The sequence below is a fragment of the Salvia splendens genome, chromosome 13, assembly GCF_004379255.2.
Source record: "Salvia splendens isolate huo1 chromosome 13, SspV2, whole genome shotgun sequence".
In the NCBI taxonomy this organism is placed as follows: domain Eukaryota; kingdom Viridiplantae; phylum Streptophyta; class Magnoliopsida; order Lamiales; family Lamiaceae; genus Salvia; species Salvia splendens.
Window position 1 is genome coordinate 20,172,156 of NC_056044.1, and position 17,589 is coordinate 20,189,744.

Below are 17,589 nucleotides of genomic sequence, written 5' to 3' on the forward strand. Positions count from 1 at the left end.
TTATGACTTGCATTTTGCATAAGTGACCCATCGATAAATGAAAGATTTGATTTTTTCAACAACATTTTATCTAAAATTGCTCTTTTTTGTCTTTATTGAACAAGAAAGGAATGCTATTAATGGTATGGGAAATGATAAATAATTGTAAGCCGTTAAGTGTTAAGAGCATCCACAACCGTGCTCTTGCCAGCAGTACGGTTGTGGACCCGATCCCACTTTTTCTGCATGCTCTCTGGCAAGAGCACAACACCCACAGCTGTGCTCATCCGCAAGGACGAGCACAATTAATTTAAAATTCAATTAAACAATAACATTTCCATAATAATAAAATTCATTAAAAAAACCTAAATAAAATTACAAATGACAAATAAAATAAAAACGACATAATTAAAAGCCTAAAAATTAAAAATTACATAATTAAAATACTAAAAATTAAAAAAATCACTACTCGTTGCCGAATTTCATCCACATGTGGTTGATTAGGTCTTCTTGTAATTGAATGTTGGTTTGGGTATCACGCATTGTGTGCCTTGTCTCGATCCTCTGGCCAACCGTCATATGCTCACCTCGGCGTGGGGGAGACCTCGCTGTTGAGCTTCCAGCTTCATCCTCGTCGTAGAAGCTAGCCGCCCTCTGCCCTTCGTCGGCTATAATCATGTTGTTCGTAGTATTCTTGTTCTTCGCGCTCCGCTTCCGCCATAATATGGGTGAAATCCATTTGAGGTTTGAGTGAGGGATGAATGTGTTGATAGTTTGTATAAGAATTATGAATGAGAGATGAATGAGAGATGATTTGATGTGATAAATGGATGATGAATGTGTGTATTTATAGATGATTTTAGGGAAAAAAAATCAAAAAAATCAAAAAAATTCAGAAAAACGGGCAAAAAAACGGTCATATTTTTGGGATTTGGAAACTAAATTTTTTTATTTTTTATCATTATTTAAAATTAATTAACGAATTTTTTTTAAAAAAAATTTATTCAAAGGCAACGGCAATCGTGTGCCGCCACGTCGACTGCTCGCTGGCGCGGCGCGAGCGCAGCGGTGGCGAGCCTTGTCCTCGCCGCGGGTACGGACGGCGGCCTTCTTCCCCACCATCATTGCGGATGCTCTAACGTTATTGGTAGATTACAGTTTTATTGTTATTTGAAGCTCGAGAAATTTCTGAGGGAGAGGTTCTAGATTGTTCCTCTGCGACAGAGCCACAATCGGACGGCTGATATCAACTGGAAACTTCAAGAATTAAACTAACCCGTTGATTTCCACACGCTTCACTCACTCACCTACTAAAAACCTAATCGACTAGCATCTGCTTCTGGATAAACCCTCTCCTCATCTGCTGCCCTCTTCAACCTCGCTTTCAATATCTTCAATCTTCCTTCAATTTTCGGTGAGCTGCTTCACTAATACTCCGCTTCTCTCTTTCAATTTTTTTTTATATTTTTTTTCTGGATTAATGCTTATTTTGTATGTCATGTTGTGGTCTTCCTATGTTTTCCTCTATGTTTATTGCTGTTGTTTTGCTCCTATCCTTATAGATTAGGAGCTCATGCTTGGCCAATTATTGTATTGCTTTTCATCTGATGATATAGTTTGGAATTATGTAGCTTGCTCTTTTGATTAAAGATGCCATTTTTGTCAAACCCAATTTCTATTGGACGATAGTAGTTGGTATCAAGGTTGTTTTTTTGTGGTAGCTGGAAAGCCATGTTATGTTTGTAACTGTAACTTCATTTCCTTGTAATCTCAGCTCTATCTTAGATTTGTAATCTGTTTGCAATTTACATATTATAGCGTCTACTTTCTTGATTACTGATTTCAGCTCTTTGTTTCTGATGTAGGTGAGAAGTAAATGGCTGGCCTTTCCTCAGTCGGTTCATTGGCTGCTCCCGGCAGCAGGGTTCTTGATGATAGAATCTCAGTTTCATCCAGCAGGTTGTCATCTCTTGCTTCGATATCCGCTAGTTCGCTTGGGAGGAGAAAGAATGTGGTCCTCCGCAAAACACGCCTTTCTCAGATAACAGCTGCTGCGAAGGACTTATACTTCAACAACGATGGCTCAGCCATCAAGAGGCTTCAGGTGCTTATTTGCCCCCCCCCTCTGAATTCTGCTAAGAATTTGTTATTCACCTAAGATGATTATTGAAGGTTAATTCGGTTGGTGTCAGGTTGGTGTTAACAAACTCGCGGATCTAGTTGGTGTCACCCTTGGACCCAAGGGAAGGAATGTCGTTCTTGAAAGCAAGTATGGTGCCCCAAAAATTGTCAATGATGGGGTTACAGTGGCTCGAGAGGTATACCAATTAGTCAATATGAATTGTTTATAATTTTGTGTTATTCGTGTAATCAATGATAATCAATGAATTGCTTATCATAGAACACATTTTCATTTTTGGGTGTCTTCTCACGGATTCATGATAATTAACTTTTACATATGCAATTTCATTGATTTCAATATAGGTTGAGTTAGAGGATCCAGTTGAGAACATAGGAGCTAAATTGGTGAGACAAGCAGCTGCCAAGACAAACGACCTGGCTGGGGATGGGACAACAACATCCGTTGTTCTTGCACAAGGGCTTATTGCCGAAGGTGTCAAGGTATGTGGACCTTGGGGATGATGTCTTACATCAAAATGTATGTATCTTATGGATTCACCTTGTTTGCAGGTAGTTGCTGCTGGAGCAAACCCTGTCCTTATTACTAGGGGAATTGAAAAGACTACCAAGGCATTGGTTGCTGAACTGCAAACAATATCTAAAGAGGTAACCTTTTCAATCTTGGCATTTAACAAGATGCACATGTATGAGCTTTCTGTGATACATGTGATGATTATTATGCAATGCTACGATGGAGTAACCAGTGTGATATTTGCAGGTTGAAGATAGTGAACTAGCAGATGTTGCTGCTGTAAGTGCGGGAAACAACTATGAAGTGGGGAATATGATAGCTGAGGCCTTGAGCAAAGTTGGTAGGAAAGGTGTTGTTACTCTTGAAGAGGGACGAAGCGCAGACAACAATCTTTATGTTGTTGAAGGAATGCAGTTTGACCGTGGCTACATCTCTCCCTACTTTGTAACTGACAGCGAGAAAATGACTGTTGAGTATGAGAATTGCAAGGTAACCATTTGTTTATTTTTAACTAAAGATCCAATACATGTAGTAGGACTAAGAAATTATTCTTACTAACAAGTGGATTTGCTCTTACAGTTGTTGCTTGTTGACAAGAAAATAACAAATGCAAGGGATCTCATTAATGTCCTGGAGGATGCCATTAGAGGCAGTTATCCCGTGTTGATAATTGCTGAAGATATTGAGCAAGAAGCTCTAGGAACTCTAGTTGTGAACAAGCTCAGGGGGGCACTCAAAGTTGCCGCTCTTAAAGCTCCAGGATTTGGGGAGAGAAAGAGTCAGTATCTTGATGACATTGCTACTTTGACCGGAGGTAAGTTTTTGTGTTACACTTCCTTTGCTGATTTTTTTGAAAAGAGTTACTTTGCACTTCTTTCTTGTTTTATCTTGTACATCTCTTACCTAGAGGAATTTTCCTTCTGTATGCAGGAACTGTGATCAGGGAGGAAGTCGGGCTAACCTTAGACAAGGCTGACAAGGAAGTTTTGGGTCATGCTGCCAAGGTGGTGTTGACTAAGGATTCCACTACAATAGTTGGGGATGGTAGCACTCAAGACGCTATAAACAAACGTGTCTCTCAAATTAAAAACCTCATTGAGGTATGTAACCTTCGCATTATTTTTGCATCAGCATATCAAATTTAGTCTTTATGTTGTTCTAAAGCTATGTATCACTGTTGATAAGGCGGCTGATCAAGATTACGAGAAGGAGAAGCTAAATGAGAGAATTGCAAAGCTATCAGGAGGGGTTGCTGTGATTCAGGTAAGTTTAGTTCAGTTTTTTATTTTTGAACCGTTTGTTATTATTCTTGTAATTTTCTAAAGCATAAATCTGCTGTCTGAAGGTTGGAGCGCAAACTGAAACAGAGCTGAAAGAGAAGAAGCTTAGAGTAGAAGATGCTCTCAACGCCACCAAGGCAAGCTGTGATTTCTAGCTATGTAAAGGTCATATTCTTCCGATTCCGGATGATGCTAAAAGGTTTTAATAAAATTCTTACTTGCTGCACAGGCTGCCGTTGAGGAAGGAATCGTTGTTGGAGGTGGATGCACACTATTGAGGCTTGCATCCAAAGTAGACGCAATCAAGGAAACTCTTGATAATGTCGAGGAAAAGGTAATGTCTTCTTTAATATCCATCCTTAGTATTGGTCATCCCTTGATATATTTGGAAACCATATCCAACTAAGAGGGTATCCCATTACAGGTTGGAGCAGATATTGTCAAAAGAGCTTTGAGTTATCCATTGAAATTGATAGCCAAGAATGCTGGTGTTAATGGAAGTGTTGTTAGTGAAAAGGTGAGTGGATACTTTGCCATTTGCATAAATTGTTATGAAGAGTATCATTCCTCTAAGATCAAGTGGGTGTATATGTTTAGGTGCTGTCAAGTGATAACCCAAAATACGGATACAATGCTGCAACCGGACAGTATGAAGATCTCATGGCTGCAGGAATTATTGACCCGACTAAGGTAGGTAGTAGATAAGGTTTCATTTGAATGAAGGGAAACCATTTAGGAATGTTGTTCTCTTCCTTGCAGACTCTAATTGTTGGTTGTTTTGTTGAGCCTAGGTGGTGAGGTGTTGCTTAGAGCATGCATCTTCGGTGGCGAAGACATTCTTGATGTCGGACTGCGTGGTGGTGGAGATCAAGGAGCCTGAGCCAGTCGTGGCAGGAAACCCAATGGACAACTCAGGGTATGGTTACTAAGCAAATCGATGAAGAGAGGAGGTGGTGTTGAGGCTCTGATGTGGTTGGCTGGCGGATTTAGATTAAGATCGTGAGTTTTGGAGTGATGACACTACCAAGTTTAGGTCGGACAATGATATGCCTTCAATTCAATGTTCAATAAATTATTTCTTCTGTTTCCAAATTAGCAATGGAATAATCTTGTAATGGATGTAATCTTGTAATTTCAAGTGGAATGAAATTGGCAAAATTTTTAAATATAATTTCCTTTATCAGAGGCATTCAAGCCTCTAATGAAGAGTCTGTAATCAATGAGAATGCTATCAACAGTTTTTACACTTGTTTATTTCGATGCTCTATATCACTTTTGAAATTGCAACGACACAAATTGCATACAAGCATAATAAATTGAATGTAAAACAATGCTCAAATGGAGTTTGGTGTTAGCAGTGATATTACAGTAGCCACTGATGTAGGCTTTCATCTTTGTTACAAAGAATTGATGATGTACAATCCGCAGACAGATTGGCTGGATTAGAAGCGTAGATCAGCAGTTGAATTAGGCAAAAATGAAGCCGAAGAAACAGATTGATCACCTCTGCTCTCTGCGTATAGCCAAGTCAGAGAATGGCACAGAGACAACGGCTGCTTTCATCTTCGTTATCTGTATCTCCAGACTCACTGCGAAAACAAGTTGAAATGAAGAAGCAAATTCTCACAGAAATGAAAATACAGTCTCAAGTCTTGACACATCAAGTAGCAGCCTCAAACAGATTTTGGTGCTAAATTGAAAAACTTAATACAAAAAGGGGGATCGGATCAATCACCTTGATTCAAATTCCCTTATCTCAGCAAGTTCCTTCCCCAGGTGGTCCATCCACTGCACTTTTTTCTTCCCAATCTCTCTGGTGGAGTTGGAGCGAAGACAGGACTTCCGTACGCAGATTTTTACCACAGCAGCTTCATGCTTCGCTTCAACACACTCTTCTTCCTTAGCATAAACTGTCGAAGGAGCGACATGTGGAGCACTTTCCAGTTTCAATGGCTTTGAAGTGTAGAGATGAGCAGCAGACGGCTTGCAGAAGCACATCAATGGACAGTGGATCTTGCAGTACAATACCCTCATGAAAATGGTTTCCTTCATCGTCGTCTCATCTTGATTATTTTGCCTTTAAGATTCAACCTTCTTCATACAGAGTCTACAATTCCAGAACCGCAGTTTTTCAAGAATCTAATGCAAAAAAAAAAAACACAATAACACTTACCAGAAAGTCAGACAGATGCATAAATCAAGATTCATGTGACAATCCGAATGCGTGTCCGGCCCTCTTTTAGGAACACGAACGATAGTTTAAAGAGAACAAAATAGGAGGAATGCTTAGGCAGAGAGTCCAGCTATAAAGATACACCAATATGTAAGGCACCTAACTGCCCAACATTCCATTACGTGTTATTTTTTAACCGCAAACAGTGTCTGAAAATCCAAAATATAGTACAAGCATATTCTTACCAAACCTTGAGCAATTAACGGTTCCTTTCTTTTTCAACCAACACATGGCATTCTTTTTCCACAGCAAAACATCTGATCCTCTCAAATTTTCTTATTTGGATGTCTCTTGCCAATCTTTGCTGCCACAAGAGCTCAAGCAAGTTTTAGATATGGAAAGTAGGCCTAACTTGACATTACATAATCAAATAATAAGCTCAACCAACTTTAGCAGAAACCTTTTTTCTTAATATTAAACATATGTTGGGCACCAAATGGTATATATTCTGGATTACAAAGGGGTGTTTCTTACCCAAAACCAGCATTAAATAAACAAAGGATTACCCTTTTGTCACAACCAAAGTCAAGATATGCTTTTGGATGAGAGAACTAGAAACCCTTTTAATGATTAGGAATCAAATGCTTCCAGATTTGTGATTAAGCTGTTATCTTACCTAAGATGCCAAACTAAGCAATCCATTTCTCTCTCCAGATGTCAATCCCTTTTTGCCTTTCATATCAGGTGCAAAATCTTCCCTTTTGAGCTTTATGTAGAGTGATTTTTTTCCACTGATTTGTAGTGTCCCACACTGTTTCCTCCCTAGAGAGAGTGAGATACAATGGACACTAGCATGAATCTAGGCAATTATTCCTTACGTGGGAACATTTTTTTAGTAGAGTATACTGGTTTTGTTGTTGAGAAGGTGGGATATGATTTTAAGAATAGAAGTTTCAATGAAATGATGAGGCATGAGGAAATGGTGGAAGTGGTGGGGATGAGAAGCATGAAATGTGGCTAAGAGCCACTTGATTATTAAAGCCAGTTAATTTTAATTGAAATGAAAAAAAGAATTCATTTTGGAAGGGGGCAAGGCTCCTTTCTCCCTACCCCTCTGTCTTTCCTTAGGACTACAACTTTCATAGCTCAAGATTAAATCTTTTTTGTGTTACTAATTATATATATTGATGCTTAAGAATCGGAAGGAACCGCCAAATAATTACGAATCTTTCATTGGTATAATTGTAAGACTTCACATTTTGGAGATCCGTCTTGAGTTTCTTGATATTTCATCAAAATTTTCCAATATTTAAGGTTACGGAAAAGAAATTCCCAAATTGTGTACATTGCGCATCAGTACATAAATCAACACTAGCTTGCATTTATAAAAATGTACATCTTTCAATAATCAGATTGCACTACCAAAAAGGTTGTGTATATTTGAATGATGAACTAGAGTAGAAGAATTAATAGTAATGGCTTAAAGCTACAAGCAGAGATCTACTTCAGACTTGGGGAGTCTTGAGGACGGGAAATGCAATAACATCGCGTATACTAGCAGAGTTCGTCAGCAGCATCACGAGCCTATCAATGCCGATGCCCTGAAAAATACAGGATGCCCTCAACACATGAAGAATATTTTTTTCATGTTTGTTGCTTCTCTCTTTTACTAATTATGTAAGAAAGTGTACCATTCCAGATGCAGGAGGCATCCCATACTCCAGTGCGGTTAAAAAGTCTTCGTCAAGATTCACATCATATGCATCGTCATCGCCATCAACTTTCTTGTTTTTATCTTCTGAAACCAAAGATGCATTCTTTTTCTTATGCTGCCTCACTTGGTCCTCCAACCGCTCTCGCTGCAAATCATTTTAAGATCCAAACCTCAAACTATAACTATAACAATATTAATACTGATAATCTTGGACATAAAAAAATCTCTCAGATATCAGTGCCTTTCACAACTCTGGTAGTGTACCTGGTCCAAAGGGTCAGTCAATTCTGAGAAGGCATTGGCCATCTCTCGACCACATACAAAGAGCTCAAATCTCTCCGTCAAGCCTGCGTGTCTGAAGGTCATATCAAGAGTAAGTACTCCAGAATATGTTTGTACACAGAAAATTTCTCACAGAGAAATACTGCCATACCGAAATATCAACCAATGCGTGATCATGTACAGCGAATAACACTGGCAGAAATTTTTCCATACAACAATTAAATGGAACAAAAAATATTTGGTCGTGTAAGCCTAAGTACCTTCTATGTGGTTTGGCCAGTGGTGATACTTCAAGGGGGTAGTCCAACACAAAAGTCGGTTGCAATAACTTTGGTTCCACCACCAACTCAAATACCTACAAAGCGGAGAAGAGTTTGCGTTCGGTTTAAAATAGAGCCCTTCTAGTAACTATTGTAGGAGTTAATAATATTTAGTTTGTCAACTAACAGATGATTATGATTAACCTCATTGAGCACATGACCAACAGATGGACATGCTTCTATTGAGCTTTTGTTCTGATTATCACCACCAGCGTTAAGCATCTCCAGAGCAACTTCTTTGGCAGCAGTAAGGTCCTCAAACATTGCGAAATCAATGCCCGTTGCTTCTTTCACAAGATTATGCATCGTCTCCCTCCTCCAAGGTCTTTCCAATGATATCTCTACACCCTGCGTCCAAATTCAAGAATCATTTATAACAAAGAGAAATCCAAAGGTAATGAAAAGATATAACCAACATACTACGCTCGTTTACCTGATAATCAATGATAAGTTTCCCATTAACTGCAAGAGCAGAACGTGTTACAATTTCCTCCGCCATATTCATCATGCTTTCATAGTCTGTGTATGCTTCATACATCTAATCATCATCCAAAACTACAACAAATTATGCATATGGACTAGGAATCTCAACAATACTAATTACAATTTAAACAGGTCGACCAGATAGTTGTTTCCTCCAGAACACAGAAGGAATTTCGATATTATTTACCTCAATTGTGGTGAATTCAGGATTATGACGAGTTGAAAGGCCTTCATTTCGGAAAATCCTTCCTATTTCATATACTTTTTCAAATCCACCAACCTGTCGATGTCAATCAAAGATCACTATGACATGCTGATTGACTATGTTTTGATGACTAAGAAGAAGAAGCAAGCAATAGGGACTAAATCAAGCATTGGGAATTTTGGATACACTAAGTGATAGTCAATATCTTTTGAGTTTTGAACCATAACAAGTACAAGTAAAGAAGCATTGCTTGCAGCATAGAAAAGATGATCCCACTAAGGAAGGAGATTTCACACATACGAGTTGAAGAAAAACAAACCTCACCAGCATTCTCTTCAAATGTAGCTCAGTTGCAATTCGTAGATAAAGATCTTGTCCAAGAGAGTTATGGTATGTAATGAAGGGCCTAGCTTCAGCACCACCAGCTGCACCCTATACATGAAATCAGCAAATATTAAAATTTATATTATAAGTACAGTACTTGAGTGGAATATAATTAGTGATGTGCTAAACCAGTTTTTACTTCTCCCCCAAACTCTTTTGGAAGGAAGTAAAAAATGAACGAAAAAGCGTTTAGGAAGAAATATGTATGTGACCGACTATTCATAAATTCTTAATACCTGAAGTACTGGAGTTTCAACTTCAATAAAACCAGCAGATTCTACTGTCTTCCGTATTTCTGATATTATCTACTCGGAGGAGAAAAGGTTAGCACCTCACCAGGTGGAATTAGAAAAGCATGCACAAGGAAATCAAGTAGAGAGAATAGAAGGAAAGATAACCTTAGCTCTTTTCCTAAATACATCAGCTACCTCAGGATTGGCAATCATATCTACATACCTGCAAGAAAAGGAATCAGGAGGGAGTGACCACGCAAGAACTTAGTAGCAACAGCTGGAGCTGGGGATATGGAGCTTGTTACAACACCTAAAATTTTAGGCTATAAAAATAAGAGGTGACTAGATGCAGAACAATAGATACAAGGGTTAGTTACCTTTACAAGAAGAAGAAAATGAGGAAATTTATCATGGTTCTATTTCTATACTTTATAATTATGAATTACCTCACACATGGCAGAAAAAAAGACATCATGGCATGAAGGAAAATATTTTATCAGAACACCCAAACAGAAAAACAAAACTACCATGGTATGTGTATGAATAAACATCATGGATGTATCAAGCACAAACTATAAGGCATTTGCATGGGGAACACAGGAAAGTAAGAGATAGTTTTACCTTTGGCAATAGCACTATTTTAACAGAATACCCAAACAGAAAAACAAAACTACCATGGTATGTGTATTGAAAAACATCATGGATGTATCAAGCACAAACTATAAGACATTTGCATGGGGAACACAAGAAAGTAAGAGATAGTTTTACCTTTGGCGATAGCGCTTATCTATGTCGGTCAGGCCATGATATTTGTCAGGCAAAGGAAGCAAAGATTTTGTAAGGATTGAGAATGAGGTCACACAGACAGATAACTCTCCTGCCAAAAATAAGATAAAATTAGCTATTATGGATGAATTAGTTGATGAGATCACAAAAGTTCTCCTTTTAAAAAATCAAATCCCTCTGAGTGGGTTTTCTACAGGCAACATATATCTCCGTCAGGTTCAGTTGAAGCACTTGCTCATGTTTCTGTAGATGAGGCAATCAAGTAAAGGGGCATGAGAGTTTAGAAACAAATGTTCTGGTTCCATGACATATTTGGGGTAGTTTCGACTCTATTAGATAACTTCCAAAGTCTGCTCTTGAATTTTCAATTAAAAGCTTGGAACAGTGGCACTACAAAAAACATACCTTTTTCAGTGCGCTTAATTGAACCTTCTGCCCCCAAAATATCACCTATATCAACTAACGTCTTCAAATGTTCGAACTGGTCACTTAGTAGCTTTTCCTTCTCACAGTAGAGCTATATGCCAAAGAAACTTATTTACTAAACCTCATTAAGAAAGTTCCACACACTAACAAATGAATGACCTCATACAAAGCAACTTGAACATAAAATGATAAAGAAATGAGAGCTAACATAATTTAAATCAAACATCAGTAAAGCATAAGCAATATTTCAGACTTATGGTTTCAGTGAAAATTGCTGATAAGCAAGGCTCCAATTGGCTATCTAAGCATATTATTCGACATATGACCAAGATACTATATTCAGGCAAAGAGATGATAATTAAAGGAAAATCTAATAGAACCCTTCAAATTTTTAGCTTTTTGAACATAATATTCAACAAGCAGCTATCTTATATCTCCCTTAATATACTGCAGGGTAGAACTTTTGTTATAATGAAATCATATGTCTATACGCATTAGATATGGGTTAACTAGCGAACTATGCATTCTTAGTACCAGACTTTGTGCATACCTGGATTGTTCCTGAGTCATCCCTCAAAGTTAAAAATGCAAGCTTTCCAAAAGCTCTACGGGCTACAATTCTTCCAGCAATAGATACGCGATCACTTTCACAGGCTGCCTCCTCGCCATTTCCCAAATCCATGTAAATCTCTTGGAGCTGATTTGCAGCATGAGTACGTTTCCAAGTATAAGCATACGCATCTAAGCCCTTGCTTCTTAGCTCTTCCACCTATAGTATATTAAAAAAAAGAACAGCTCTTTATGATATAGACAAAGAAATATTATCCAAACCAACACATTCATAAAACTGCCTTCACCTCCGTTTTATCCACTCACTTCATTAGCATCAAAGCAATTCATTCCACATTCAAGTGCCAATTCGAGTAAAAAATAGTAATCAATATGGGCCATAGCGTACCAGAAAAGAGCCATGATCCAAATAAAAAGCAATGTTCATTTAAACTAACCACAAAGTAATCAACCTAATATTTTCAATTTTGAATCAATCAACACAGACCTATCGGAATGAACTGCATTACTATTGACTACACATCGGCAATTCAAAGAAAAAAGACCTTTTTAATCCGAATTGCGCGAATTGCCTCTCTGTCGGAGGTACTGGTTTGAGAAGAAGAAGGCCTGCGGTTGCGAGCACCAGCGACGGTAGGCGAAGAAGAAGGAGAAGCGCAGCGGGTGGTGGAAAAGGATCGAGTGTTCCTAAAAATGAAGTGAGTTTTGTTGAGTTTGGGAAAGGCGGCGAAGTGGAGCAGCTGCTTTAGTCTCATTGGGTGCAGAGCGCCTTCCATTTCCTTCCCTTCGACAACGCTTTGTTATCTAAAATGCCTCTTTCATTTTCTCTCCTCTTTTACATAATCCACTTCACTCTATACTCAATCAAATTCTACTGTAATTCATTTATTTTTTATTCGTTTTATTATATTAACTTACGAATAAAAATAATTACTAGCATTTTTCCTTAAAAGAGAATCTAAAAATAAGAGTCTAGCATTTTTCCTTAAAAGAGAATCTAAAAATAAATACTCTTATTTTATTTTACAACATAAATATGGATCCTTATAAACTGTTACACACCTGTAATAATATTCTTACATATATTTATGTGATTTAATAATTAAAAAATATAGTATGTGAAAAATCGTAATATTTCTTGAAGGTATATTTATACATATGTAAAAAGGGAGTTTAGAAAAAAATTACTATAAGATTGATAATTTTGCAGTTACATAGTCATACACTCGGATTTTGCACTGTTTTAAGGCCATTATTTAATTCGTTTTTTAGTGTCAAAGTTGCATTACATGTCCATTATTTGCATATTTGATCTATTTTGGTATTTAGACGTGCTTTTTGATAAATGTGCAAAATAGAGCAAAAAAATATAGCAAAAAGTCGAAGTTAGAAATCTGGAGTTTTTTGAGCCAGTCAGCGGCCGCTAGCCACCATCGACCGTTGCCCCTGCAGCGACCGCTAATTGAGATACAGAAGCTACAGAATGATTGCCAGCGACCGTTGAACAAAGTGCAGCGGCCCGCTGGGAAAACGCGGCCAACATAAATTGCCCTATTTTCTCTCCAAGACTTACCATACTATGCTGAAGAGTTACCATATCATGTCACACGACTTGGAGGCTATATATAACCCCCCAAGCTTCATCAAAGAAACCTTTTGCAGAATATTTTCCAGAGCATAATATTTGAGAGTTTCTTCCACTGTTCATCATTGTTTAGGGCATCCGCAGTGGTGCGGATGTCCCGGTGGAATTCCCTGCGGACTTCCCAAAAACACCTCTTGCCACGTCATAAGGACTTCCCACTGCTCTGCCACGTCATACGGAATTCCCACCGCACAGTGGCGGACTTCCCCTGCGGAATTCCCGACGAAATTCTCACATTAAAAAAAATCACAAATTCACAAATTAAACAATTTCCGGAAGAAACAATTTACGAGATTAAAATTTCGACGCGAATACGGAGAAAATGCAACCACTTTATTTTAAAAAAACATACTTCATTAAAAAAAATTGCATAATTACTAAAACAAGTACATTATTTTTAAAACAAGTGGTGCGAATGAAATGAAGTTCAACGGGATGTATTTATAGAAAATAAAAAAACATTTAATGCACAATACGGGACGTCCGTTCGGAATTCCGTGACAGTCCACGCAATGGCGGACGTCAGGACGGAATTCCGCTAAATTCCGCGGACCTGCGACGTCCTCAACCCAATTCCGTATCCGCGCCCGGTACGCCTAATGGCAGACGTCCGCGACGGAATTCCGGACGTCCGTGGGAATTCCACGCGGAAGTCCGCCATTGCGGATGCTCTTTGGGAGTTTAAAGCATGTATTCAAAAGAAGATCAAGACTACAAGATTCCACCTTTCAGTTCTATTATTTTAGTTCTTATGTTTTCTATGTTTTTCCTACAAACTATGGTTTATATTATTTCATTATGAGTAGCTAAATTCATAGAATTCTAGGGATGTGTTAGCAACGACTTTGGTTTATACAGTTCCTATTTTTTTTAATATCCGTTTGGTTCATTACTTTGTTTCTATTCTAAGTGTTGGATAATGCTTCATGTTTGAGTGACACATTTTATGATGATTTATTGACGTGCAACATAATCGTGGGAAGAGGTTTACGTGTTAGAAGAACTTAGTTGACACTACGATTAATTCCCTTTAAAACGATACTTTTAATTGAGAGTGAGAACATTATGAGTCTTAGGAACCTTTAGGAGTTACAAATCTAAGATTGACTCCCCTAGTGTATGTGATCAATATTTATGTGACTCGTTCTAGTAAAGTGTGAACTGTGCTAGGGTGTTGTAGATGGAACTTGTCATAACTGTGAAAGTACATTCCTGGAATTCTCTTATCTCATTTATTTTATATGTGTGACTTATCTGTAATTGTTTACTTGTTTTCGGCATTTAACAAGTTTTAGTTTTAAAAATAAAAATCTTTTGTTTCTCCAAATAGTAAAAAAAGCTTAGTAGAGGATAGTTAATCTGTGATCGTTTTCCCTGTGTTTGATATCTGGTACTACCCATTAGTGCTAATAAAAAGTGCATCACATAACAAGATACATGACATTTATTAATACTAACTAATACTACATCCGTCCATTAGTAGATATTCCCTCCGTTCGCGAATAGGAGTCCCATTTCATTCTGGCACGGAAAATGGTAAGAAAAATAGATGGAAGAAAGTTAGTGGAATATGAATCCCACTTATATATATATATATATATATATATATATTAGTTTTAAATGATACATGAGTAGAATGAGTTAGTCTTTTTTACCTTATATAGTAATTATGAACCGAGACCCCTATTCGCAGACGGACCAAAATGGAGAAACGAGACTCCTTTTCGCGGAAAGAAGTAGTATTCTTCATCTTTTATGTTTCTTTTAATTCTTCTTTTACTCGTATGTGGTAAGTTAGCTCTAATGAATACTTCTGATAATAAATCACTAACAATGCATCCCCTAAGTCTAGGTCATAACATTCTTTAGTTCATCAAACACTTCTTGTGTCTCATTCTACCACACAAACTTAAGTAGTTTGGTAACATTCACCGGAGGTCAAACTAGTGGCCCATAACCTTTCACATGTTTCTTGTAGTAGTCGGTTAGCTTAAAAAAACTCTTCACTTGTTTGATAGACTTAGGAATATTGAGAATTTAGTAAATACTCCCTCTATCGCACGTTACTAGAAGCATATTTTTTGCAGTCGTTTTAAAAAAATGATAATAATAAATAGTTAAAGTGAAGAAAATGATAATAGATAACAGTTTCAATCTTATCAACTCTCTTGCAACAACAGTAAAAAAAACATTAGGTAGATGGGATGTTAATTTGCAACCTGTTCTGATCATAAATATACAAAACAAAATTAGACCATTATAAAAAAGAAGACATGAATATGTTATACAAATAACAAAGTTTACTTCAATCAAACTTCACCTTTTCTTGTCTTGCTTGAAGTTGAACCGGAAGCGTTAATCGGAATCTTAGTATCCACATGAACGTACACACGGCCAACTAAGACTTTCGAGATTATGTAGTAACATGTAAACCCCACTTGCGGCCACATGAATTTTGACAAATATATTATTTGACTCTGCCCTCACGTTCATAACCAACAAGGGTTATGGCATGAAGCGGCTCGTACTTCCACGCAGGTTTAACTTTCTAAATATTCTAACAATTACAAAATTTAACAAACTAATAATGTTTATTTAAAGAATTTATCAATTAATAAACAGAAGATTAAAATATAGAAAAGAAAAAAGTAATTTTTATCACATTAACATTTTTTTATTCATTTGTGGGCACAATAGAACCAGTCACTAGTTGCTTACGTTGTTACACAACATCAACATCAGCATCTGTTCAACATCTTTATGGGTTTTTATGTGTGCAAAGTCTTTAACCCAAAATTTTTTTTATCTTATACCAAAAGTCGACGATTACAAAATTCAATATTAAGAGTTTTTTTAATGCATATAATGTAAATTTGCTTATATATTTTATTTCATATTTGCTTACATATTTTATTTCATATTTGGTTATCTTCACAACACCATCCTAGTTATTATCACAAAGTTCATATTTTAAATATAATGGGTCTTCCATCCACGGATAAATGTTTATGGGGCTAATCGATGTTTCTTGACATAATCAAATGCAGTTTTCATACAACCCCAAACCCATTTGATGGGATATCAAATGGACCCGAAACTCCAACACATGAAGGACGCTTGAAATGATACAAATGGTCCATGAACTCCTGAACTGAACCAAGACAAGAATGTTTTCTATACACAACCTCTTCTCCATACATCGTCGTTATGACAACGTGTGCATAACACGTGCCTGACAACAAACAAGGAAAAATATCAACTTTTTATAAATATTACAACAATGATTATAGTAAAATGAAGAATATCTCTACCTAATCTGCTCTCTCTCTCTATTGTCATTGGAGTGTCTTCTGCCCCTCTCCCTAAAAAACTTCATACTATTTGCTTCTTTAACCCATGACCACTCCTGTTCTAAGGCGCATAGCCGATTTGGGAATTCTATATTTGGTAACAAATGGTATAGGAATCAGAGTCGTTTCCACTTAATCCTGACTCAGATGAGTAACATTCACCGGAGGTCGAACCAGTGGCCCATAGTCATTCACGAATTTCTGATAGTAGTCAATTAGCTTTAAAAAACTCTTCACTTGCTTGGTAGACTTAGGAACATTGAAATTTTAGTTACCGTACAGAAAAAGTATGAGAGATGAACCAGGCTGGGTAAATATACCGAAATACCGCAATACCACACTTACCGTACCGAAAAATGCCGAACTTACGGTATACCGCAATTTGCGGTACGGTATGATACCTTACTGATAGACTTCGGTAAGGTAAATGTATAGATTTTCATATACCGCGGTATACCGCACATTCGGTATGTACCGAAAATGAGGTATATACCGACTATGTGGTATCATACATACCGTTATTAATTTATACCGAACATATGGTATATATAAACAAATGAAGTGTTTACCGATTATATGTATTTATATATTTCAATTATGTATTAATATAAATAATACTTAAAATTAACAATAATTTAAGAAATAGAAATTAGAAACCCTAAATCTCATATTGGGATCAATGCAAAAAGAGAAATCATTGCGATATGCAGTTTAAAAATAATTTCCACGGAGAAACCTCCTCTAACTCCTAAAAAGAGAAGCGGTAGCCCATATTGGAATCATTGCAAAAAAGTAAGAACGAAAATGGGTGATTGCAGTTTAAAACCAATTGTGATATGCAACTACTGCACAATTGAAATACCATGTAGCTATGACAGTATAAGTGGATTGTGAAATCATTTAGTGATGCGATGCAAATCAAGTCCACTGTATGGATTTGATGTTTGAAATTTTGTTGATTTAAATCTTATGAACAAGATTTGATTGTGATGGAGTTTTAATGTTTTGGACATTATTTAAATAGGTGAAATTTTATTTTAAATATTTGGTTATAAAATAGGATTTTTTTGGTATGAACCACAGGTATAATGATATGTCATACCTTA

At 37.0% G+C, this 17,589-nt stretch overlaps 3 protein-coding genes across 4 annotated transcripts; 1 reads left to right on the top strand and 2 right to left on the bottom strand.

The window, feature by feature from the left end:
• Nucleotides 1–1,195: 1,195 nt before the first annotated feature.
• On the top strand, nucleotides 1,196–5,078 carry LOC121763003 (ruBisCO large subunit-binding protein subunit beta, chloroplastic-like). The gene is made up of 14 exons (XM_042159046.1): nucleotides 1,196–1,393; nucleotides 1,845–2,083; nucleotides 2,172–2,297; nucleotides 2,464–2,601; nucleotides 2,671–2,766; nucleotides 2,879–3,121; nucleotides 3,212–3,446; nucleotides 3,563–3,732; nucleotides 3,818–3,895; nucleotides 3,978–4,049; nucleotides 4,142–4,246; nucleotides 4,337–4,429; nucleotides 4,510–4,602; nucleotides 4,704–5,078. The coding sequence occupies exons 2-14, from the start codon at nucleotides 1,856–1,858 to the stop codon at nucleotides 4,839–4,841; spliced, it is 1,815 nt and encodes a 604-aa protein (XP_042014980.1). The 5' UTR covers nucleotides 1,196–1,393; nucleotides 1,845–1,855; the 3' UTR covers nucleotides 4,842–5,078.
• A 130-nt stretch (nucleotides 5,079–5,208) lies between these two features.
• On the bottom strand, nucleotides 5,209–7,095 carry LOC121763044. 2 transcript variants are annotated; one of them, XM_042159103.1, is made up of 3 exons: nucleotides 6,762–7,095; nucleotides 5,648–6,444; nucleotides 5,209–5,501 (listed from the first exon to the last, which is right to left on the bottom strand). In XM_042159103.1, the coding sequence occupies exons 2-3, from the start codon at nucleotides 5,962–5,964 to the stop codon at nucleotides 5,441–5,443; spliced, it is 378 nt and encodes a 125-aa protein (XP_042015037.1). In that variant the 5' UTR covers nucleotides 5,965–6,444; nucleotides 6,762–7,095; the 3' UTR covers nucleotides 5,209–5,440. The 2 variants fall into 2 exon arrangements, with proteins under 2 accessions (XP_042015037.1, XP_042015036.1); XM_042159102.1 differs by having other exon boundaries at nucleotides 5,648–6,449.
• A 351-nt stretch (nucleotides 7,096–7,446) lies between these two features.
• Nucleotides 7,447–12,313, bottom strand: LOC121763004 (lysine--tRNA ligase, chloroplastic/mitochondrial-like). The gene is made up of 14 exons (XM_042159047.1): nucleotides 12,034–12,313; nucleotides 11,469–11,687; nucleotides 10,898–11,009; nucleotides 10,475–10,583; nucleotides 9,872–9,929; nucleotides 9,710–9,778; nucleotides 9,414–9,521; nucleotides 9,072–9,164; nucleotides 8,835–8,939; nucleotides 8,546–8,749; nucleotides 8,342–8,436; nucleotides 8,064–8,154; nucleotides 7,777–7,944; nucleotides 7,447–7,686 (listed from the first exon to the last, which is right to left on the bottom strand). Exons 1-14 carry the CDS (start codon nucleotides 12,262–12,264, stop codon nucleotides 7,591–7,593), a joined length of 1,758 nt encoding a protein of 585 aa, XP_042014981.1. The 5' UTR covers nucleotides 12,265–12,313; the 3' UTR covers nucleotides 7,447–7,590.
• Between the last annotated feature and the right edge of the window lie 5,276 nt (nucleotides 12,314–17,589).